Source organism: Neophocaena asiaeorientalis, unplaced genomic scaffold (assembly GCF_003031525.2).
Source record: "Neophocaena asiaeorientalis asiaeorientalis breed wild unplaced genomic scaffold, Neophocaena_asiaeorientalis_V1.1 scaffold461, whole genome shotgun sequence".
NCBI lineage: Eukaryota > Metazoa > Chordata > Mammalia > Artiodactyla > Phocoenidae > Neophocaena > Neophocaena asiaeorientalis.
The window spans coordinates 4,224,168-4,250,096 of NW_020173230.1; the positions used below are offsets into that span (position 1 = coordinate 4,224,168).

The following is a 25,929-nucleotide window of genomic DNA, read 5'->3' on the forward strand; positions in this document are numbered from 1 at the left end:
GGTGTCCGTGTTTTGAAGTTTTGCCATTCTGATAGGCAGGTAGTGGTATCTCGTGTTTCAATTTGCATTTCCTTGATGACATATGATGTGGAGCATCTTTCCATATGCTTTTTGCCATTTATCTTTGGTATAGTGTGTCTGTTCATATCTTTTGCCCATTTTAAAGTTGAGCTGATTGTTTTCTTGTTGTATTATAAGAATCCTTGGTGTATTTTGGATAACAGTCCTTTTTAAGATTTATGCATAACGGTTCTTTTTAGGATTTATGTTCCATGTTCCTCCCAACTTAGAGGACATCAATACCACAACTTCTGTCTTCACAGGGGCATTAGAACCTCAACTCCTAGGCTCTAGAGTCTGAATTTGGGTCTAAAATTCCATGGGGCATTTAGTATGAGGCTACCCTGACTTTGATTTCTCCCCTCCCTCTTTTCTCACCTCAGAGAGAACTCCCCCTAAATCATAGATGCGGAGTCTCACTGTTCCTTACGGGGGATATGGGTGTGGATATGAGGGGGCAGGGGAGTTATATGGGCAGCCTAGAATAGGACAGCTACACGCTTTGAATTTTAAATTCACGACAACTTTTGCCTAACTGCCAAACAAATATACGTTAATGCTGATGTAAGTGCTCTAGTTTGGTCATGTGTTCCTTTGCAAGTGCAGTTATTAGTTCAATACTTTTCCTTTTCAGATGTGCGTTCCAAACGGGAGTATGATGAAAGCCATGTGATTACAGCCCGTCTTGTGAAGAAGGTATATGGGCAGAGTCAGAATCTGGGGCTACCTTACAGGAAGATGGGGAGAATGGGAGATTGTGTCCGAGGTCCAGGAGGCAGCACCTACTACTGGACACTGTGGGCGGCAGAGACAGGACTGCCCTTGTGCGTCCACTATGAGGGTCTCCTACACTGTTTCACACTCCTTAAGGTCTCCCCACTGCCCCCCACGGTCAACAGCTTCATTAAGCAAATGTTGCTTTAATTCCTTGACTTGCCAGGCAACGTTCCAGACCCTGGGGATGTAACAGAATACAAGATGCCCTTAATTCATTCTCCCTGCCTCATGGAGCATCTCTTCTACTCGGGCAACAGACAACAAGCCATAGAAATAGTATAACTCAGAGACGGAAGCTCCTTCCCTCCCCTCCCTTCCATTTCCATCCTGTCTTCTTATTCCCGGTCCAGCTTTTATAATGACTGGGCCCTGCAGGCAGTCACCGGCCTCGCTCCTGCAGTGAAGCCCTTCCCTCCAGCCCCATAGGGAGTCTTCTCTCTCTGGTCACTGCTGAGCCTGGCAGCCTTCACTTGGGCTCCACCTTGACCCCTCCCATCCTGACTACATTCTCTGCCCTTGACTTCCAGGTTCTCCCTTGCTTCCCTGGTTTCTTCTCTACCTCTTTGGTTCAGCTTCATTTTCTCCTGCTGCCGCCTGAAGAAACCACTACCCTGTTCTTGTATATCTGTCGGTCAGTATACTTTCTTCAGAGATTTCATCCAAGCTTACAGCTTCAGCTGTCCACATGCAGTTAGCCATCCTGCCAATTTTACTTCCACAATTCTGTCTTGCAATATGTCCCCCTTCTCCCTGTTCCCATGGCCACGTGCTGCTGCGCGCTCCACCTCTGGCCCTTTCCCACACAACTTGCCAGGGAGCCTGTGCCCTGCCTCAAGTATTTTTCTGGGGTAAGCTTGCTCCTAGCACCTCCCTTTCCCCGCCCTAGTGTGTCATTATCTGCTTTTTCCCTCTCTGGAGTTTCAGTTTTCCGGCTCCATACTCTAGCTCTTCATCTCCATTTCAGGCCTTCCTTGGTGTTTTGCAGCTGATTCAGAGCCCCTTCGTCCTGTATGACTTTCAGCTTCCAACTCACCTCTCAAATCTGTGTGTTCCTTTGATTCTGGCAGTACCCCCGGCTCTGGAAAAGAGGCATTCCCTCTGCCTCAGCCCCTCGGCCAGGCTGACACCTCACACCTCCCCTCCCCTACTTTCTGGCCAGGAGGTTACAGGCCTGAAGGCTGGAAGGGAACCCCAGCATGAGCAGGACACACAGCCCCCAAGTCGGTGTTCACACACCGGATCTGGTTCCACCTCCCTCTCCAGCCTCATCCGGCATGCTTCCACTCTCCCCTGACACCTCCACAGCCTTGTCCTGCCGTGTTTCCTGGGTTCTAAGATGCTCATTTGTCCTTGTATTTTAACACTTCTGAGGTTGGAATATATCCTACAATTGATTTGCACCTTAAAGTGACAAAGTCTTTTCCCCCAAAAGTAAATGTGGCCAACATCTGTTGTTTTTCTGCCTGGCACCTCCACTTTTTTGAGGGGAACTCCTCCTCTCTGCTTAAATCATGGGGGGTCTAGTGGTGCTCCTCAGAATAGGATCCAGGCCCTGGCCACGGTGATTGGCCTGGGAAGAAAACAGCAAATCAGAATTGGCATTAGGGAAGGCTGCTCCTTCTACGATGGTGGTGGGGTTTGGAGGATGGGAGTCTGAGCATCGCTGGTGGTTGTGACTCAGGCTTCAGGACAAAGTGGTCTGAGAAGGTGAACCCAGTGTGCAGGGGACACAGAGAGCAACAGGGCCCAGGAGGGAGGTCTGGGCTTTAGATCACCGATTCGGGTCTTCCCAGGACCACTTGCTCCCCGCCCTGCCTGAAGTAGCGTTATGTGCCAACACCTCTCCTTCTGTGTACTCTCCTGATTGCAAATGTTATGAAATTGGTGGTGCATCTTACGACCAATGGTCTCTTACAATCTAGGAAATGACAATATGTGTGGTCCCTTAGACACACTGCTCTCTGTGACCCAGGGATGTGTATGCTTTGTTCATCATTGTATCCCGGGTGTTCACTCTGGTCCCTGGCATCTGGTAGGTGCTTGGGACCTATTTGTTAACTAAAAATGAATGACGGGTATCTGTTCCTTCAGCCTGGAATGCTCCCCCAGCCCTTGTCCATCTGGCAAATTTCCACTTGCCCTCACAGTCTCATCTCAAATGCCTCCTGTCCCATGAGACCCTTCTGAGTCCTCCAGGCCAACTCAGGCATTTCCCTTTTTGTTTTTTTCTTTTTTTTTTTGTATCTCCATATTTCAGAACCTAGCACAGTGTGAGTGCAAAGTGAGTCCTCAACGAATGTTTATGAAGTAAAAGTGGATGTTCGGCCACAACTCTCCCGTGCTCCCACCTGCTCAAGCCTCGAGGGGCTGTTCTCACCTCTCCCCTTTTGCTCATGCTCTTCTCCTTACCCAGAGCCTTCTACCCCCTCATTATCACCTGTCTAAGTCCTGCTTGTCCTCTGAGCACCACCTGTCTCCCAATTCTGTTAGACGAATATGATTTCTCTCCTTAGAATCCTGGAGAACGTCCTGGGTCTGTACTTCCAGGGGCCTTACTGCTCTGCCTTGCAGTACAGTAGATGCACACTCGTCCTATCCCACCTGAATGTCCTCTGTCAGGGCCTCTACGACGGTCAGCTCAGGTCACAAGGGACAGAGCCAGGCTCAGGTTCCCCTGAGTAGTGGGGGCTTTCAGGAAGCATTGCGAACAAGTGAAGACCCACCTCTCTGCTGCTACCAGCTGGGCCTTCCCGAGCTCTGGGACACCCTTTGGAGTCCTGGGCAGTTCTGGTACTGGGAGAGGTCATCACCTCCTTGGCAGAAGGCACCTGTTGTTGCTGCCCTTGTGGTCCAGCATAATGATGACTCAGCCAGTCCCCAGCTCCTCCTCACGACCTCATTGCTGCTGTCTGCCCATTCCTTCCTTTAACCATATTTATGGCCTGCTGTGTGCCAGGCACTCTTCTGGAAGCTCAGGATACATCAGTGGCTATAAAGGGACAAAAGTTCCTGCTCTCACAGAGCTTCCATCTGAGCTTACAGCCTGCCTCGTGATACCTGCTTGCTTACGACTTCTGTCCTTTCAAGCCTTCTGCCTACTGCCCTCTTCATGGCAGATTTTGGATTCGGTCCCCAACGCCAACACTGTCCCCCAGACAGAGAATGTCGTTAGTTAAGGTGGCCACGACTGCTCTCATAGCACTCATGCCAGGGCACCTAATGGGCTCTGGGCTGGTCCATAGACCACTGTTCTTTGACCCGGCAGTTATCTCTGGCCCAGTCAGCTGTGGTCAGCTTCCCCCAGGAGGGAATATGGGTGTGGCAGGTCCTTGGAGTTTAGTAGACTCTCTGTCCACTGTCAGTGCTCCCGTGCCTGTGTGTAGTCAGGGAGGTGGACACCGTCCTACCTCCGGCTCCTCCCGGTGCTGGCGTACAGGGAATATGGGTTCAGCTGGACCCACCTGCCAACAGCCTTCTTTTGTGGTTTCTTTAGAGGGCAGGTGAATATCTTATCCCGGAGTCTGTGGATCTGGAGTGTGTGGAATACTGTGTGGTGTATGATAACAACACCAGCTCCCTGAAGGTAATCCTGAAAGGTGACAGCGATGATGACAACACTGATGAAGGCGATCAAGGTGGGTTTTTACGACAGCAGCAAGAATATGAGTTCAGTTATTGAGCACTTTTGTCACATGCCAGGAGCTCTGCCTGGGTCACCTCATGCAGTCCGCAGAGCAGCCCGATGAGGATGGCAATGCCAGGAACTGGGAAGGGGCTGGGATTTTTCCTTCCTGTGCAAGATGACAGGTGAGCCTGCCGTGGTTCATGGATGCTGGCAAAAGACAGGCTCCTGGGTCAGAGACGAAGGGCTTTATTTCTCAGAGCAGTAAAAGTACCCAGAATGCAGTGGGTGGTATTATGGAGAACTCTGAGCTTAGGGGCCCTGAATCTTTTTTAACAAATGGGCAGAAAGCCTGCCTGCCCTTGGCTCTGGAGGCAGAAACTGTCTCTGTCATCCAAGGCTGTTTGTTATACACATATCCTTGAAAAGCAAGTGCCTTTGTTCAGAGGCTATGTAGAAACACGAAAGACCATGGAGAATTGTGCCCTAATAGGTAACATCCCCACTTTATTGATGAGGAAACTGGGGTCCAGGAAGGTGAAGTAACTCATTCCCCAGGTGTGGGACCATGGGTATCTATTGCTGTGTAACAAATTACCCCAAAACTCTGTAGTTTTTTTTTTTTTTTTTTTTTTTTGCGGTACGCGGGCCTCTCACTATTGTGGCCTCTCCTGTTGCGGAGCACAGGCTCCAGACGCGCAGGCTCAGCGGCCATGGCTCACGGGCCCAGCCACTCCGCGGCATGTGGGATCTTCCCGGACCAGGGCACGAACCCGTGTCCCCTGCGTCGGCAGGTGGACTCTCAACCACTGCGCCATCATGGAAGCCCAACTCTGTAGTTTAACACCATAAACATTAATTATCTATTCGTTTCTGTGGAATTCAGGAGTAGCTTAGCTGGGAGGTTCTAGCCTGTCCTATGGTTGTAGTCACGACGTTAGCCAGAACTGCTGTCTTGTGAAGGTTTGGCCAGGCCAAGATAATGTGCCTCTGAGATGAGTCACTCACATGGGAATAGCTAGGAGTCCTCAGTTCCTCACTGCATGGACTTCTGCATGGGGCTGCTTAGATGGCCTCACGACAGGGCAGCCGGTATACCCCCGAGCGAGTAATCCAAGGAAGAGGGAGAGAAAGGGACAGCCACGTACCCTTTCTGACCTAGTCTTGGGACTTAAACAGTCACGCTTGCCACATTCTAGTCATTAGAAGTAAGTCACTGAGTACAGCCTACCCTCAAGGAGAGGGGAATTAAAACTCAACCTTTTTTAAAAATATATTTAATTATTTATTTATTTGGTTGCACCATCTTAGTTGTGGCAGGCGGACTCCTTAGTTGTGGCATGCGAACTCTTAGTTGCAGCATGCATGTGGGATCTAGTTCCCTGACCAGGGATCAAACCCGGGCCCCCTGCATTGGGAGCACCACCAGGGAAGTCCCTAAACTCAACCTTTTAAAGGGAGGCGTTTGAAAGAATTTGTGGAGAGAGTTTTTTTTTTTTATTCAAATGGAAAGTCACAAAAATTATAATCATCCTCATCAGTTCACTCAGTCCCGTGTAATTACTTTTTTTTTCATCTTGATCTTTTGTTAGCCCTTTTATGAATTCATCAGTTTTCCGTTAGAGTTCTGAAAACGCTTATTCATTCACTTCAGCAGTATAGTCAGTAACCAGAAACCTGTACTTGTCAGAGTCTTTTCCATGAATTCATTGAAGATGAAACCCTTTTACAGGAACGTTTTTGCAAAAGCATCACAGTACACCCAGAACTGTCTGTAAATGGCAAAAGACGTAAAAATGACCACGGTTAAAGATTTGATGAAAGTCCATAATAATGCAATTAACAAGGAAATTTAGTTATTTCTGAGACATACATTTTAAAATAATAACTAGAATTATGACTTATAATATTATACCAGAACATAAGATTTTTAGGAATTTCATGTAATGTCTGAAACATTTATATTAACATATTTCCATACAAATAACCCAAAGAAAGTTTAGTATCCGTTTTTTTAAAGAACTTTTTTGAATTTTATTTATTTTTTTATACAGCAGGTTCTTATTAGTCATCAATTTTATACACGTCAGTGTACACATGTCGATCCCAATCGCCTGATTCATCACACCACCATCCCCACCCCCCCCGCAGCTTTCCCCCCTTGATGTCCATATGTTTGTTCTCTACATCTGTGTCTGAACTTCTGCCCTGCAAACCGGTTCATCTGTACCATTTTTCTAGGTTTGTGGAGAGAGTTTTTAAACCACCACACCTAGCAAGTGCTGGGGCCAGGATTCAGACCTGGGCAGTTTGGCTCTGTCAGGTCTCCTAAGGCCAGGGTAGTGATGCTGGAGAACAGTGCAGTCACTCCAGCCACACGCTGGAGCGTGGTCAGTTCTAATCTGCTTCACTGAGGCTCCACTGCATTCTCCATTCAGCCCCTGCTTTGGGCTGACCACCCCTTGCTGCTGCTTGTGGCTCAGTGACTAATATATATGCGTGGAGTTCCATGGGTTGGGCATTCACACCAGCGGTCACTGGGTGGCGCTAGGCTTCCACCTTTAATAAAACCAGTCTTCTCAGGAGGTCCTTAGCCAGGAAATTGTCCCCTCTTTCCTAAGCTCATCCTGTTGGTCTCCAGTCTGCAATCCTAGGGTTGTCGGCTGGACCCTGAAATCCTAGGAAATGTTGGTCAGTAAAGACAGCGACGTCTACAGTCTATACCTGACCTCACTTTAGTGCTATGGAGCCCCCGTCCTCACTTGGTAAGAAATCACAACCACAGAACAACAAAAACCAAAAACCAAAAACCACACGCATATAATTTGCCTGCTCATGGAAAATTGCACAGTCGGGGGCAGCTGCAGTGGCTGATGGCTTGATGGCCGCAGCATCCTTTGTTTACTGATATGGCAAGCAACATTCTTTGTCCACAGTGTATACCAAGAGAAATTAAACATGTGCACACAAAACCTTGCACATGGATGTTCATAGCAGCCTTATTCTTAATAGTCACAAAATGGAAACATTCAAATATTCATCAATAAATAAATGGGTAAACAAAAGGTGGAGAGCCACACAGTGGAATATTATTCAGCTACGAAAAAGGATGGAGTGCTGACACTTGCTGCAACATAGATGAACTTTGTAAACGTTATGCTCAGTGAAAGAAAGCAGACACAAAACGCCACATATTGTATAATTCAATGTCTGTGAAATGTCCAGAATACGTCAATCCGTAGGAATTAGATTAATGGTTGCCTAGAGGTGGATGTTTGGAGGGATATGAGGAATGAAACCCTCTAACTGGTACATGGTTTCTTTTGGGAGTGATTAACATGTTCTGAAATTGACTGCAGTGATGGTTACACAACTGTGAATATAATAAAAAACATTAATTTATATACTTTAAATAGATGAATTGCATGGTATATAATATGTGATATTGTATATATACATACACATTCCCCTCGTGTTGAATCATCCTTCCTTGCGACAATATGAAAAAAAATGAAATCTCGGAGTTTATAGAAAAAGATCAACTTACTTGGTGGTGAATTGCTTTTTAAATTTTAATTGTAACATTCACCTCTATTTATATTTGCTTCAGCTTTCTAGACAATTGCTTTTCAGAATGGAGTGCCTATCCACTGGGCCTTTAGGCAAATGGTGAGCGCACAGGGGACATTGGTCTCTTTGGTCTCTACTCTTAGGAATTGTGCTTGGAGCTGCCGTTGAGTATGGCAGAACCCTGACTCACCTTGCCCGCCACCCCATCCATATCCTTAGAGGAGGCTACAAGAGCTTCTCGGCCATGTACCACTTCTTCCGGACACAGAAGATCATCTGGATGCCACAGGTAAGGCAGGGTGCTGAGCACAGGCAGGCTTGGATGGGAGCATGGCCTTCCCCTGGGGACCGAGGGCCAGGGAGCAGGGCTGGAGAAAGAGGAGAAGGAGACAGATGACATGGAAAAGATGGAAGAGATGTCAAAGATGGCTTGGGAATGAACCTGGGGCAGCTAGGAGGTCCAGTCCAGTATGATGAATTTATAATCGCCAGGTTCAGGCAAAATCCAGGGCGGTGTTTAATAGATGAGGTTGGTCCAGAGGGCAGGGGGCCGGGGCAGCGCGTTCTGGATGGTGGGTCGTGGTCAAAGTCACACGGGCAGGCAGGGCCATCACGATTCGAGGCTGCCTCGCCATCCTTAGCCGTCTGGCCTCACAAACCCTGGCTGGGTCCAGAGGATACAGTAAAAATTGGGAGGCGGGTTGTAATAAGGTGTGGCCAGGGGATGCACCAGATGTCTGGAGCCCAGAGGAGCACTTCCTGGAGCCAAACTGGGTGGCAATGATAGGCAGGCAGGGACTGGTCCCTGGGGGCATTTTATAGTATCTGGTTTCTTGAAGGGTCTGAATGTAATGGAATGTGAACCTGCAGCAATTGCCTTCGACTGTGCTCTCACTCTTGCCCTTTGCAGCATCATGGGCAGATTCCATACTTTCTGGCCGCTTTCGGTTATGGACAATTTCAGTCTGGCCATATTATAAAACAGCGGGGGAAATGCGCCTATGAACTGGAATTTGATGATATTATATTATTGTTATATAGTTCTTTAGGTTGTGATGACATTATTATGGCTATGTTTTTAAAAATATGGGTCCCTATCTTTTAGAGATACATAATGAAATATTTATAATTAAAATGACATGATGTCTGGAATTTCCTTCAAAATAATCTGGGGAGGGTTGGGGAGTCAGGGGTATAGATGAAACAAAATGGGCCATTAGTTGATAATGCTTGCAGAAGGGTGATAGATCCAAGGTTTGTTATACTATTCTCTCTACTTTTGTGTGTTTTTGAAGTAATTTTTTGAAAAGGGCATAAAAACAGTCCAGTACAACCTAGGCTAGCTTAACATTCCAATCTCAACTCAAATCTCCTCTCTTCTCATCTTCCAGAGCTGGGCAGCCTTCCATTTGCTGGGGGCTGAGGGCTGGGAGTGGGGAGGGGTGTGGGGTAGCTTTATGGGCATATCCTTACGTCCCCTCTTCTGGGTCTGGTCCCTTTGGTGCTGGGGGTCCAGGGTGGGCCCTGTCTTGTGTGACTGCCTGTTTGTCAGTGGTGGGGAAGTGCCTTCTCGTTCTGCCCCAGCCAGCTTCTGTGTGCTGCTGCTGGCCTTTGTTGCTGGTTTTCTTGGGGCTGTGTTCAGGGGGCCCCGTCTGTTACTGAGCATCCTTCAGAGAGAGCCAGCTGAGAATTCCTGACAGGAGTACCCCCAATGCCCTTCCCTTCCCTTGGTAGCTCATGACCTCCCACCACGTCCATATTCTTTCACCTGAATCCCAGAATGAGCCACAGGGGAGTGTGACAGTAGGGAAGGAGGCCCCTTCTTGCCTTGCTGGCTTGGCTGCCCCAGTCAGCCTGTGTGAAAAGCTAGGGACCTGTGTTGGGGGTCATACCTGTTCCCAAATGCAGGGTATATATGTCAAGTTCTCCAAAGGCCTTCTTCTCCTCCTTCCACTGAGCTATGATGTTCAGCTCAACAGGTGTACAGCCAGCCTCCCCGTCCTGCCAGGCACTCCTCCTCGCTCCTAGAGGAGCATCTTACTGGCTTTGCAGTGACGGGAGGGACTCTTTCTGATCTCAAGACGTCACATGCTGATACCTCACCTTCTTTATTTTTCTTTTAAAGCTTTAGGAAGGTGGAATTGGCATAGGATGAACTGCACCTATTTAAAATGTACAGTTTGGTCAGTTTTGACGTGTATACACCTGAGACTTGTCCTTGCCCCCAGTCTTCTTAAGTAGATTGGGAAGAGGGGTAGGGTGGTGGCTGGTGGTATCTAGCAGGGCCTGGATGGGTGAGTTCTACTCTGCTTGTATGTGGCCCTCTTTAGAATGTACGTTCCAAGTATTTGCCACTCCCTACTTTGGGACCTTTGTTATTAATTCAGGGGCAAGAATGAAAGCCCCACTCCTTTCCTGTTACGTGTTCTGACACAGTGTAAAGCAGGAGTGTCCCTACTGCTCCCTAAGGAACTCCTGCGAGGGGAGATGGAGGCACAGAATTTGAGCTGAGACTGCCCCTCTCCTTTAGACACAGTGATTTCTAATTTCCCGTTTTATATGTGGTACCCCTTAAATAAGATTTCACTTTGAGCAAAGGGGTTCTGTGACTAGGGCACGTGTGAAGACCACACTAGAGAGAGATGCTGGTGAGCCACCAAGTGGTTTTAAGTCCGGGGAGGGGCACCTGGTTAGATTGCCCTTTTGAAAGATCAACTCTGATTGCAGAGCAGAGCCCAGACCAATGCAGGCAGAGTGGGTCTGGGGAGACCTGCTAGAAGTCAGGGATGAAGAGGAGAGGACAGATTCAAGAAATACATAGGAAACGGCTTTGATTAGACATGGGGCAGGGGGTATGGGAGAGGGAGGAGTCTAGAATAATGCCACAGTTCAGGTGCGGGTGACAGGTGGCCAGTGGTGTGGCTCATTGAGAAGGGGACACAGGAGGAGGCGGTGGCAGTGTCAGGGGAAGGCAGTGGGCTCGGTTTGGGCATGTTAATTTGTGACACCAGTTTCTTTTACATTTGTCGATGTGGTTGTCAAAATCGTGTCCTCTAGAATTAACAGCAGGGCTTGTTTTATCCGTTCCGCACAGCTGTTATAACCACAGGAAAGGAAGCTGGTTCGAAAGCGTCAGGAAGAGTTGACAGATTTGTGGTGGGTATTGCGTGAGATTTTCCGAAAGAAACCAGGAGGATTTCATTTGGCCCCCGGCAAGCTGAGCGTCCTGGGCGGGATCACCCTGAACCCTGGGGAATGCTTTGGGTCACATCCGCAAGTAGTGGGCCTGCCTGCACGTAGAAGGGCCGTGTGTCTCACAAACTTGAGGGTTGGCTCAGCGTGGTGTCTGCTCATTGATAAAGGCTTTTGAGGCTAACAGTTTGGGAGGAATGCGGGCTTGTGGTAGGTTCATGGTGAGGGGAGATGTGCTGAAGCCAGAAGGCTCTGAGAGGCTCAAGTGGACAGCAAAATAGCTTGAGGTACTTAAGATGTTATTTCTGAGTCAGACTTGGAGCCAGAGGCATTTTAGAGCTGGTTTGACCTTTGAAATTATATAGGTTAGCATTTCCCATGGAAAACTGATGGGAACAAAGGGTCTCTAAACAGATCGTATTAGAAACATCAGTTCATACAATGTTAGTGGATTTCTTTTTTTTTTTCTTTTGGGGTTATGCCTAGGTTTTATTTTACTAAACATAACAGGTAAGTTTTCAATCCATGACAACAACAAATATGTAGCCACTGCTTTATTACAGACATCTGAACTGTAATAGGTCACCCAAGGAACCGTTAGGGGAATTTCCATTAGTTCTCAGTTTCCTGGAGGCATGCTTTGAGAACAGTCTTCGACTGGCATGCTTTTCTGGCTGTTTTCCAACTTGTTTATAAGATTAGTCTTATTATTTGATGATAATTGTTTCTAAACACCTGATTGGTGCTCTAATAATCTTTCCTTGGAAACAATCAAATTTTGTAATTTTCCCTCTGGCTTTGATATATAATTGACATATAACATTGTGTAAATTTAAGGTTTACAACAAGATGACTTGATACACATATATGCAGAATGATTACCATAAGAGTAACACATCCGTCACCTCATGTAATTACCATTTTTTGTGTGTGTGTGTGAGATGAGAACATTTAAGATGTACTTTCTTAACAACTTTCAAGTACATAATACTGTATTTAAAAAAAAAATTTATTTGTGGCTGCATTGGGTCTTCATTGCTGTGCGTGGGCTTTCCCTAGTTGCGGCAAGCGGGGGCTACTCTTCATTGCAGTGCGAGGGCTTCTCATCGCAGTGGCTTCTCATGTTGCAGAGCACTGGCTCTAGGCGCGTGGGCTTCCGTAGTTGTGGTTTGCGGGCTCTAGAGCACAGGCTCAGCAGTTGTGGTGCAAGGGCTTAGTTGCTCCGCAGCATATGGGATCTTCCCGGACCAGGGCTTGAACCTGTGTCCCTTGCGTTGGCAGGCGGATTCTCAACCACTGCGCCACCAGGGAAGCCCTGTGTTGTTAACTGTAGTCACCATGCTGTACGTTAGATCCCCAGAACTTATTTGCCTTATATCTGGAAGTTTATAACCGTGACCAACATCTCCCCATTTCCCTCACCCCCACAGCCCCTGGCAACGACCACTCTACTCTGTTTCCATGAGTTTTGCTTTTTAATTTTTATTTTATTTTATTATTATTATGATGATTTTTGGCCATGCTGTGTGGCATGTGGGATCTTAGTTCCCTGACCAGGGATAGAACCTGTGCCCCCTGAATCGAGAGTGTGGAGTCTTAACCACTGGACTGCCATGGAAGCCCCGACTTTCACTTTTTTAGATTCTACATATGAGTAAGATCATGCAATATTTGTTTTTTTCTGACTTATTCTCTTAGCACAATGGCCCCAAGGTCCATTCATGTTGTCACAAATGACAGGATTTCCTTCTTCTTTATGGCTGAACAATATTCCATTGTACATATATGCCATATTTTCTTTATCCATTCATCCATTGGTGGACACTTAGGTCATTTCTATGTCTTTGTGAATAATGCTCAAATGATCCTGGGGCGGGGGGGGGCGCGTGCAGATATGTCTTCAAGATGGTGATTTCATTTCCTTCAGATATATACCAAAAGTGGGATTGCTGGATCAAAGGGTAGTTTTGTTTTTAACTTTTTAAAAAAGCTTTATTTATTATTAATTAATTTACTTATTTATTTTGGGCTGTGTCGGGTCTTAGTTGCGGCACGTGGGATCTTTGTTGAGGCATGAGAGGTCTTTCGTTGGGGCGTGGGCTGTTCGTTGCAGCGCACGGGCTTCTCTCTAGTTGTGGCGTGCAGGCTTCAGGGCGTGTGGGCTCTGTAGTTGTGGCTCACAGGTTCCAGAGCGCATAAGCTCTGTAGTTGTGGCCCACAGGCTCTCTCGTTGAGGTGCGTGAGCTCAGTAGTTGTGGTGCTTGGGCTTAGTTGCCCCGCGGCACGTGGGATCTTAGTTCCCTGACCAGGGATTGAACCGATGTCCCCTGCATTGGAAGGTGGATTCTTTACCACTGGACCACCAGGGAAGTCTCTGTTTTTAATTTTTTTAATTTAATTTTTATTTTATATTGGGATATAGCTGATTTACAATGCTGTGTTAGTCTCAGGTGTACAGCAAAGTGGTTCAGTTATTCATATACATATATCCATTCTTTTTCAAATTGTTTTCCCATATAGGTTATTACAGAATACTGAGCAGAGTTCTCTGTGCTATTCAGTAGGTCCTTGTTGATTATCTGTTTTATATATAGTAGTGTGTATATGTTAATCCCAACCTCCTAATTTATCCTTCCCCCCTCTACCTTTCCCCTTTGGTAACCAGAAGTTTGTTTTCTATGTCTGTGAGTCTGTTTCCATTTTGTAAATAAGTTCATTTGTATCACCTTTTTAGATTCCACATATAAGTGGTATCATATGATATTTGTCTTTCTCTGTCTGACTTACTTCACTTAGTATGGTAATCTCTATGTCCATCCATGTTGCTGCAAAGGGCATTATTTCATTCTTTTTTATGGCTGAGTAATATTCCATGTGTTATATGTACCACATCTTCTTTATCTGTTCCTCTGTCGTTGGACATTTAGGTTGCTTCCATGTTTTGGCTATTATAAATAGTGCCACAATGAACATTGGGTTAGTCTCATTCACTGTCCCAGTTTGTCTTTCTAAGCTTGTTTGCTGAGCCACATTTCAAGAGATGAAACAAAAACAACTTCTTCTCTGGGGATTATTATCATAGCAGCCTTTCTCCTTCTCCACCTCAGGAACTGGATGACTTCCAACCGTACCCTGTTGAGATAATGCCAGGCAGGATCTACCTGGGAAATTTCAGGCAAGCCTGCGACCCTAAAATTCAGAAGGATTTGAAAATCAAAGCACATGTCAACGTCTCCATGGAGACAGGGCCGTTGTAAGTAGAAAAACCATTGTTTTTTTATTTTTTTTATATTAGTATTATTTATTTATATAAGATTCCTAGTGGCATGCATTGACAGAATTGAACGGGCTTTTAGAAATCAGCATACACTGGAGTAGGGTCTGCATTTATTTTCATTTATTCCTGGCCTGCACTTCATTGCCTGGCATGGCCATGGCATCCTCTGCCCCTGACTGAGACCCCACACTTGCCCCATACCCCGTACTTAAATCTTACCCTAATAATACTTTCTTGGTACTTAACATTCAGATGCAAAATACCCTGGTTTACCCTGCTTCTCCTATCTCAGGCCCTCTGAGAAGTGACCCCTCTCTTGGTCCATCTGGGCTGCTGTAACAGGCACTGTAGGCTGGTGGCTTATGAATAACAGGATTTCTCACGGTGTGGAGGCTGGGAAGTCCAAGATTAAGGCAGTGGCAGATTCAGCGTCGGATGACGGCCTGCTTTCTGGTTCATAGATGGCATCCTCACGTGGCAGAAGGGGCAAAGCTCTCTAGGGTCCCTTTTATAAAGGCACTAATCCCACTCATAAGGGTTTTGATTTCTATCCTCATGACCTAATTACCTCCCCAAAGCCCCACCTCCAAATACCATCACTTTGGGGATTAGGTTTCAACATATGAATTTTGAGAGGACAGAAACATTTGATACAGCAACCTTTATGTCGGATTTTCCTTGGTGCTAGGAACATACAGACACACACACACCCTCACTCATCATTGTTCAAAGAGCAGGAAAGTTCTGCACAGCCTTGCTTGTCAGCCTGTGTCTTCCCGGCTGTGTCCACTCATGATCACCAAGGCCCCCGCACTGTACAACCTACCTCTTCTAGCTCCTGATCAAAGCTAATACAATTCAGCTCAGAGAGAATTTATATAAATAACATGAGAATTCAGTAAGGCATCTGGTAATAAAAAATACTATATAAAAATCAATAAATCTAAAGAAAATTGCGTCTAGGTACTTAGTGAGACTGCTGAAAACCAAAGAAAGAGAGAACATATTAAAAGAAGCAGAGGGCTTCCCTGGTGGCACAGTGGTTAAGAATCCGTCTGCCAATGCAGGGGACACAGGTTTGAGCCCTGGTCCGGGAAGATCCCACATGCTGCGGAGCAACTAAGCCCATGCGCCACAACTACTGAGCCTGCGCTCTAGAGCCCACGAGTGACAGCTACTGAGCCCGTGTGTCACAGCTACTGAAGCCCACGTGCCTAGAGCCCATGCTCCACAACAAGAGAAGCCCCCGCAATGAGAAGCCCGCGCAATGAGAAGCCCATACACCGCAACGAAGAGTAGCCCCCGCTCGCCGCAACCAGAGAAAAGCCCGCATGCAGCGATGAAGACCCAATGCAGCCAAAAAAAAACCTTAATTAATTAAAAAAATAAAAATAGGGCTTCCCTGGTGGCGCAGTGGTTGAGAGTCCGCCTGCCAATGCAGGGGACACGGGTTCGTGCCCCGGTCTGGGAGGACACATGCCGTGGAGCGGCTGGGCCCATGAGCCATGGCCGCTGAGCCTGCGTGTCTGGAGCCTGTGCTCCACAACAGGAGAGGCCACAACAGTGAGAGGCCCGCATACCGCAAAAAAAATAAAAAATAAAAGAAGCAGAGAAGTAAGACATTACTTTCAAAGGAGCAATAATTAGACTGACAGCTGACTCATCAACAGAAATAAATCACTGCAACTAGAAGGAAATATGGAATGTGTCTTTGTAGTCGGTAACCTTTCTGGTGATTCCCCACCTCCTACCATTCACAGCATTGAATGTGGGCTAGATTTACTGATGTGTGCTAATGGATAGAATAAAGCAAAAGTGACGGGCTGTCACTTCTGATATTGGATCACAGAAAGACTGTGGCATCAGTATTGCTCACTCTCTCTTGCTCACTCATTCTGAAGGAAGTCAGCTACCATGTGGTGAGCTGTCCTATGGAGAGGTCCACATGGCAAGGACCTGACAGTCTTCAGCCACCAGCTAGCAATGAACTGAGGCCCTCAGTCAAAAAGCCTGTGAGAAACTGAATCCTGCCAACAGTCATGTGAATTAGCTTCTAATTGAGTCTTCAGATGAGACCAGATGACAACAGCTTGTCTATAATTTTATGAGAGATTTTAAGCCAATGGTACCCAAATAAGCTGCTCCCAGATTCCTGATCCATAGAAACTGATAGATAATAATTTTTTATTGTTTTAAGCCACTGAGTGTTAGGACATTTTGTTATCCAGCAATAAATAATAGAACCTTAAAGCACTGAAAGAAAATAACTGCCAACCCACAATTTTGTACCCAGAGAATATATCCTTCAATAATGTAAGTGAGAGGACTTCCCTGGTGGCGCAGTGGTTAAGAATCTGCCTGCCCATTCAGGGGACACAGGTTTGAGCCCTGGTCCAGGAAGATCCCACATGCCATGGAGCAACTAAGCCTGTGCACCACAACTACTGAGCCTGCACTCTACAGCCCGTGAGCCACAACTACTGAGTCCACGTGCCACAACTACTGAGTCTGCGTGCCACAACTACTGAAGCCCATGCGCCTAGAGCCTGTGCTCCGCAACAAGAGAAACCACTGCAGTGAGAAGCCCACACACTGCAATGAAGAGTAGCCCCCGCTCACTGCAACTAGAGAAAGCCCACGTGCAGCAATGAAGCCCCAGTGCAGCCAAAAATAAATTTAAGAAAAAGAATGTAAGTGAGAAGAATTTCCATTTCTGGCCATGATAGAGTAAATGGCACCAGATTTACAACCCCACCTTAAACAACTAAAAATACTCAGACAAAGCATCTAAAACAAGGGTTTTTCAGACAATGGCCAACAGACAGCACAGGACAATGATTCCTGAGAGGAAAAAAAATGGTGAGCTCCACAATCGAACCAGCTTATTGCTTGGAAATTGTTTGCAGGTCACAATACAGGGAGGGGGCCAACACGGATCCTATTATTCTTTCTGAGTTGAGGACTCAGAGCTGTTGAGTTGGCTAGAATTTGCAGGAGACCTGCATGGAGAATAGAGAGCTGAGTACAAAGAAAGACTCTGGACATTTGCAGAGAATCCTCCCGTGTCTTCAGCTAAGTACTAATAAGCACATGCATGTGAGAAAACTACTCAAGGCAGGGAGAAAAACCAATAGAAATCAACAGGTGGTACAATCCCCAGAGATTATGTGGGGCCAGGAGTAGTTTGTGTTTCCAGTCAGATTAAGCAAAACTCACAATATACAGTGCATCAAACAGAGTACTTAGAAGACTACTGCTTCAGTAGTGAGGAAAAACTTAGCCCTATATTAGGGGTGAAAAGTACAGTCTGAGATGAAAAATATACTGGATAGAATTAAAAGATTGGACACTGTGGAAGAAAAGATCGCTGAATTTGGAGACATAGCAATAGAAGTATACAAAATGAAACATAGAGAAGAAAAAGACTTAAAAAAAGAAACTAGAGTAGAACTTCAGTGAGACTGAGACAGCTTCAGGTGGCCTAACATATGTGTAATTAGAATCTCCAAAGGAAAGGAGAATGGGGAGACAGGAAACATTGAAGAAACAATGGCCAGAATTTTCCAAATTTGATAAAAACTATAAATGATCACCTACACTGATCTCAATAAAATTTTTAATTAAAAATAGAATAATTTGGAAGATTATGAGCAACTTTATGCCAATACATTTGAAAAATTAAGTTTCCTCAGAAGACTCAAGCTACCAATGCTTACTTAAAAAGAAATAGATTTATAAAAACTGACAATATGATAGTTCCTAAAACAAGATTCAACCGATTTCAGGAGATGCAAATCATATAGAGTTGGCTTTCAACCACTGTGGAGTTAATGTAGAAAGCAATAATTTGCAAATATAACTAGGAAATTCCTAGAAGCTTAGAAATAAATTTTACAACAGCTCATGGATCAAAAAAGAACTCACAATGGAAATTATGAAATAGTTTCAACTATATGATAATGAAAATAGAATATATCAGAACTTGTGGAGTGTAGCTAAGCTGTGAGGGAAATTTATAGCTTTAAATGCATCTATTAAAAAGGAGAAAGGCTAAAAATCAACTAGTTATGCATTTATCTCAAGAAATTACCAAAGAAACAGCAAACTAAACTCAAATAAGGAAGGAAGGAATAATAAAAGCAGATAAAATGAACTAGAAACAATAAAATAGGATCTAGAAAGTCAAAATAGTTTTACAAAAATAATAAATTTGATAAACCCTTGGCAAAAAAGAGAGAAAGCACAAATAACCATCTGTAAAAGGGGATTCTAGGGCTTCCCTGGTGGCACAGTGGTTGAGAGCCTGCCTGCCGATGCGGGGGACATGGGTTCGTGCCCCAGTCCGGGAAGATCCCACATGCCGCAGAGCGGCTGGGCCCGTGAGCCATGGCCGCTGAGCCTGCGTGTCTGGAGCCTGTGCTCCGCAACGGGAGAGGCCACAACAGTGAGAGGCCCGCGTACCGCAAAAAAAAAAAAAAAAAACTTCGCAAACTGAGAATAGAAGGGAAATTCTTTGATCTAAAAATAAAATTCTACAAAAATCTCTATAGCAAACATCACAATGATGAAATGTTGAAAGTTTTCCCTCTGAGCCTGGGAACAAGACAAAGATGCAACTATCACCACTTCCATTTAACATTGTACTGGAGGTTCTAGTTGGTGAAATATGGCAAGTAAAAGAAATAAAATAGGAATCAAAAGGGAACAAAACCTTTCATTATACACAGTCTAATTGTATACACAGAAAAGCCAAAACAACCTGCAGATAAATTATTGGACTTAAATAAGTTTGCTGAAATTTTAAAAGCATATAATTTACAATAGGACAAAAATATTAAATATCTAGGATTATACCTATTGAAAGATTTCTACACAGAAAAGTATACAGCATTACTAAAGAATTATGTGAATTACTAAAGATTATCTAAATAGCTAGAGGATGTTAGTAAAGATCACCGGAATAAACAGAGGATGTACCGTAGTTGTGGATTAGAAGAATCAATTTTGTAAAGATATTGATTCTTGCCCAATTGATCTATAGATTCAATGGAATGCCAATAAAATTCCAATGGATTTGTGAAAATTGATACAGTAATTTTAAATTTTATATGGAAATACAAAGGGCAAAAATAGCTGAATAGTGAATAACAACAAATGGGAAAATTGACCAGTTACGAAGACTTAAAAAGCAAGTAAAGCATTGTGATATTGGTGCAGGATAGAAAAATAAACCAGTGGAGCAAAATGGAGTCCAAACACAGACCCATGCGTATACGGACACTTGAATTATGCAAAGATTTTCTCCTATATTTTCTTCTAAAAGTTTTGTAGTTTTAACCTTCACATTTTATGATACATTTAAAAAAAATATTTATTTATTGCTTCAGGTCTTAGTTGTGGCATGTGGACTTCTTCGTTGTGGCATGCATACAGGATCTAGTTCCCCCACCAGGGATTGAACCTGTGCCCCCTGCAATGGGAGCACAGAGTCTTACCCACTGGACCACCAGGGAAGTCCCCTGTGATACATTTTGTGGTTTTTTTTTTTTTTTTTTTTTTGCGGTACGCAGGCCTCTCACTGTTGTGGCCTCTCCCGTTGCGGAGCACAGGCTCCGGACGTGCAGGCTCAGCAGCCATGGCTCACGGGCCCAGCCGCTCTGCGGCATGTGGGATCTTCCCAGACCGGGGCACGAACCCGCGTCCCCTGCATCAGCAGGCGTACTCTCAACCACTGCACCACCAGGGAAGCCCCCCCGTGATACATTTTGAAATCAGTTTTTGTATATGGTGCCTGATATGGAACAAAGTTCATTGTTTTGTATGTGGAAGTCATCACTGTTGAAAAGGTGATCCTTTTCCTGTTGAATTGCTTTGATACCTTTGTTGAAAATCAGTTGACCATACGTGTACAGGATTATATCTGGATTCTTTGTTCTTTTTCATTGATCTATGTTTATCTTTATACCAGTTTCCCACACTTGTTCTTCTCTTTTAAAAAAATTTTTATTAAAGTATAGTTGATTGGGGCTTCCCTGGTGGCACAGTGGTTGAGAATCCGCCTGCCAGTGCAGGGAACATGGGTTCTTTCCCTGGTCCGGGAAGATCCCACATGCCGCGGAGCAACTAAGCCTGTGCGCCACAACTACTGAGCCTGTGCTCTAGAGCCTGTGAGCCACAGCTACTGAGCCCACATGCTGCAACTACCGAAGCCTATGCTCCTAGAGCCCGTGCTCTGCAGCAAGAGAAGCCACCGCAATGAGAAGCCCGCGCACTGCAATGAAGAGTGGCCCCCGCTTGCTGCAACTAGAGAAAGCCTGCGCGCAGCAATGAAGACCCAACACGGCCAAGATAAATAAATAAAATAATTAATTAAAAAAAAAGTATAGTTGATTTACAATGTTGTGTTAATTTCTGCTGTATAGCAAAGTGACTCAGTTATAGATATATATTCTTTTTCATATTCTTTTCTGTTATGGTTTATCACAGGATATTCAATATAGTTCCCTGTGCTATACAGTAGGACCTTATTATCAGTTCCACACTTGATTACTGTAGCTTTATAATAAATCTTGAAGTCAGGTAGTGTTAGTCCTCTAATTTTGTTGTTCTTTTTCAAAGTTGTTTCCTTTGAATTTCCACATAAATTTTAGAATCAACTTGTCAGTTTCTATACAGAAGCTTGTTGGAATTTGGACTGGGACTGAATGGATTCCATAGGGCAATTTGTGAAGAATTGACTTCTTAAAAATGTTGAATCTCCCGATTCATTAACATGGTCTATCTCTCCGTTCACTTTGCTCTTTGGTTTCTTTCAGCAATGTTTTATAGTGTTCAGTGTACAGTTCTTGCACATCTTGTATCAGATTTCTTCCTAAGTATTTGATATTTTTGATGTGATTATAAATGGTATATTTAAATTACAAATTTCTTGGGAATTCGCTGGTGGTTAGGACTGCGCTTTCACTCCTGGGGCCTGGATTCAATCCCTGGTCGGGGAACTAAGATCCCGCAAACTGTGCGGCATAGCCAAGAAAACTCAAATAAAATTTAAATTTCTGATTGTTGCTAGTATATAGAAATCCAGTTGATTTGTATATATTAACCTTGTATCCTTCAGTCTTCTCCGCCCAGATGTCTCCTCCATTTTAAGGCTTTCCCCAGCTCCCTCGACTTTTCCCTGCCCTTCCTCTTCAGGAGCACGTGCAGGTCTCTATCCTAAAACCTAGCCAGTTGGATTGGGGCCATTTGTTTATGTGTCTGCCTCCCCCATCAGACTGGGAGCTCCTTGAAGCTGGGAGGGGCCCTATTTGATTCATCTTGTGTCCACTAGGGTCCAGCTCAAGGTCTGGCACACAGTAGGCATTGAGTGAGTATCTGAGGAAAGAATGAATGGTTGGGGATAGATGGATGAATGGATGGTGGATGGGTGGTCAGGTGTGGAGGGAGAGAGGGATGAGGGGGAAGGGAAGGATGGATAGACGAATGAATGAATGCAGGGTGAATTGCGCTTGTATTTGTCACAGCAAGTGCTCATGCAGAAACTAAACCAGGATATTTTCATTTCTGAATCTGCTGCAACTTTCTGCATACCACAGTGAATGAATGTCACCAGTAGGCCACAGTCTTCATAAATAACATTTACCAAGTGCGCACTGCACACTAGGCATTGTGCCAAGCTCCTTGCAGGCATCTTCTCATTAAACATGCCACGTACCTCATCTCCCTCCTCTTTCCCCCTTGATCATAAAGCTCTAGCCACTCTGATCTCCCTATTGTTTCTCAAACATATGAAACATACTGCCCTCAGGGCCTTTGCACTTGTATTCTCTACCCGGAACACTCTTTCCTCATATAACTGCCTGGCTTGTTCTGTCACCTCCTTTAAACCTCTGCCCAAATGTTACCTCCTCAGTAAAGCCTTCCATGACCATCCTATCTAAAATAGCAGGCCCACCACTCTCCATCCTTCTCACCTTGCTTTCTCCATTTAACATAGCAGATTCATTACATATTCCTTTCCACCCTCACTATCTTTGCTGTATTCTAGGAAAGCATCAGGTTTGTTTAATAATAATAATGTCACATTTATTGGGCACTACCTTGTGCCAAGCAGATTGCTGAATGCTTTACATAGATTAATTGACTTAATCTACACAACACCCCTATGAGGTAGGTGCTGTTTTTTTTGAGAGGGGTTCATTTATTTGCCCACATCTCCCTGATGCTAGTTCAGCCTCCTTCCCCTATGATCCCATCGCTGTGGGTGAAGGATGCCACAGTAGGGCTCTGTGTGAGTTTGCCTGATTACCTGTGCTTTTCTTCCATTTAGTTTTGCAGGTGACGCCGACAAGCTTCTGCACATCCAGATAGAAGATTCCCTGGAAGCCAACATTACACCCTTTTTACGCCACATCTGTCACTTCATTGGTAAGGAGCATTCTTTAACCAGGCAACAACTGGTCTGTGCCCAGGGAGCAGAGGGGCTGTGGTACCTCATCCACATGCCTATTGCTGACTGCCACTCCCAGCACTCAGGAGAAAAAGGGCAGGGCCCAGCACATGCCCAGCCAGGTGTGGCCCAGCCCTGGGACAAGCCTGCCCCCCGGGGGGTCCTTGGAAATATGGGCAGCCATGCGTTTACCTTGGGAGCAGTGGGGCCAAATGAGAGCCCCAGACTGTGGATTGAGTGCCCTGTGTTCTGGCCCTGGCTGAATCGCTATGTCCTTTCATGCCTGGCCAAGCTCCAGTCTCGGCATCACTGTGCCTGTTGTGAAATGAGGGTGCTGGCCCATCCTGGGTGCATATGTTCATGAAGGCCTGCTCCAGGCTAGGCTCCGGTGACCTGCAGGTGAATCTCACTCTGTCCCGACCCTCCTCTCTGGTCAGTATGGTGGGGTAGAAGGAAGACTCCAGAGCCCTTCCATCTCTAAATTTCATGGTCCCCAGTGTGTAGGCCCAGTGCCCCTTCTGTTCTCCTACCACACACAGCAGTGCCCACCAGCCGCTTGCCTCACTGAGGGTGGAGTTTTCAGTCATCCTAAGGAGAGCAAGATCCCTGGAGAGAGCAAGGTTGTGTCCGGTTAGAGGCCCACCCCAGGACGGCCTGCTCAGCACCAACACAGTCCCCAGCCTGAGAATGGCATTTTGGCCCAGACATCCTTTATTTTTCTGGGCGGTTGTAACTATCACTTGCCTAGGAGCTGAGACTGAGACCTGCCCTGGGTCCCATCATGGGGTGGCAGAGCCCTGTGGCCCAAAGAAGCCCCCTCTCCAGCTCTACCTCACTGGGTGGCTCTGAGCCAACCCTTAACTTCTCTGTGCCTCAATTTCCTTATCCATACAATGAGGCAGTTGACCTTAGTCATTTGAGTCATCCTCCAGCTCTGACAGTCTGTGATTTTGCACTTGGTATATTTATCTTCAGTTCTTGGGGGTGACCAACCAGCCTAAGATGCCAGCTTAGATTTCCTTCCCGCCCCTCACTGGGTGGGACTGGCAGCCCCAGGGGCGTTATGACACTTGTGTGCCAGGCACTGGGCTAAGCACAGTGCAAAGTCTTATCAGGTAGGTAGTATACTGTTGTCACATTTTCCAGATGAGGAAACTGTGGGTTAGAGTGCCCAAGCCCAACAGCCAGTACTTACTGGTTGTGATTCACATCCAGGCTATACTGCCTCTATCAGCACCCAAGTGCCCTTGGGGTATAGTCCTTTTATCCCTACCTGGGGAGGTCAACTGGTAGCAGACCTTCCTGGGATGGAAGCCTTCATAGCCCAGAAAAGGCCTTTGCATGATAATGCCGAGTGCCCAGGCGTGATTCTCTTGAACTGCCAGCTAAGTCTGAGGATCCCCATTTGCCAGGCAATGAAACAGTATCCTAGAGATGTCATGTGACTTGCCTAGACCATGGTGTGCTGGTTCTGAACCTACTCTTGGACCCACTGAGGCCAGTCATCTTACAGACCCACAAGGAAGGGGGCCACGCACAACCTCACACCTTTCCTTCCTTTTGCAGAAGTTCACCTGGAGCTTGGCTCTGTCATCCTGGTCTTTTCCACCATGGGCATCAGTCGCAGCTGTGCGGCCATCTTGGCCTACCTTATGCACCGAAATGGGCAGACCCTGAGGGTATGTATCCCCTGGCCCAGGAGGTGGGGTCAGAGCTGCGCCTCAGAGGAGTGGGTCTCCAGCACCGACTTGGGGCCTTAATTGGGGGTGGGGGGCTTGGGAGGGAAGGGTCAGGGAGTGGAGCCCCAAGTCCAGGGCTTTACCCAGCATACCATATCCAAGGGAAGGAACCTGAGATCTGGGTTAGAGACCTGAGGCTGGGCACACAGGGCAGGCCCAGGGACTCAGGCTGGGCAAGGCTGTGGCCAGCAGCACCATCTGTGTGTCCTCCAATGCTGTCAGTCTGTGTACCAGTGTTTGTTCAGGGTTTTCCAAGGGAGGTGCATTTTGGCTGTTGCCATGTACCTGTTGGCCATCTGTATGTCTTCTTTGGAAAAATGTCTATTCAGAATCTTGGCCCTTTTAAAAATCAGATTTTTTGGTTTTTTTGCTATTGAGTTGTATGAGTTCTTTATATATTTTGGGTATTAACCCATTATCAGTTACATGATTTGCAGATATTTTCTCCCGTTTCTTAGGTTGCCTTTTCATTTTGTTGATGGTTTCCTTTGCTATGCAGAAGCCTTTTAGTTTGATGTAGTCCCACTTGTTTATTTTTGCTTTTGTTGCCTTTGCTTTTGGTGTCAAACCCAAAAAGTTACCACCAGACTGATGTCAAGGAGTTTACCACCTATGTTTTCTTCTAGTAGTTTTATGATTTCAGGTCTTCCACTTGAGCCTTTAATCCATTTTGAGTTGATTTTTGTGTATGGTGTAGGATAGTGGTCCAGTTTCTTTTGTTTTTTGGCTGCACTGTGTGGCTTGTGGGATCTTAGTTCCCCAACCAGGGATTGAACCTGAGCCCCTGGCAGTGGAAGCATGGAGTCCTAACCACTGGACCGCCAGGGAATTCCCACCAGTTTCATTCTTTTGCATGTGACTGTCCAGTTTTCCCAGCACTACTTATTGAAGAGACCGTTCTTTTGTCACTGCATATTATTAACTCCTTTGTCCTAAATTAATTGACCATATATGTATGGGCTTATTTCTGGGATCTCTATTCTATTCCATTGATCTATGTGTATATATATTTTATGCCAATACCATACTGCTTTGATTACTATAGCTTTGTAATATAGTTTGAAATCAGGATGCATGATGCCTCTAGCTTTATTCTTCTTCCTCAAGTTTGCTTTGGCTATTTGGGGTCTTGTCATTCCATACAAGTTTTAGGACTGTTTATTCTATTTCTCTGAAAGATACCTTTGGGATTTTGATAGGGATTGTGTTATTGCTTTAGGTAGTATGGACATTCTAACAATAT

The 25,929-nt window shown here is 45.6% G+C and overlaps 1 protein-coding gene across 2 annotated transcripts in view; it reads left to right on the top strand.

The window, feature by feature from the left end:
* Window positions 1-25,929, top strand: part of STYXL1 (serine/threonine/tyrosine interacting like 1) — a 50,733-nt gene that overhangs the window by 16,571 nt on the left and 8,233 nt on the right. Inside the window, exons 2-7 of one of the 2 annotated variants that reach the window (XM_024745494.1) lie at window positions 695-756; window positions 4,331-4,472; window positions 8,173-8,318; window positions 14,329-14,474; window positions 22,828-22,925; window positions 24,514-24,626. In XM_024745494.1, coding sequence (XP_024601262.1) covers window positions 695-756; window positions 4,331-4,472; window positions 8,173-8,318; window positions 14,329-14,474; window positions 22,828-22,925; window positions 24,514-24,626 — 707 coding nt within the window. The remainder of the gene's footprint in view (window positions 1-694; window positions 757-4,330; window positions 4,473-8,172; window positions 8,319-14,328; window positions 14,475-22,827; window positions 22,926-24,513; window positions 24,627-25,929) is intronic. The other variant, XM_024745495.1, reaches the window with a different exon arrangement.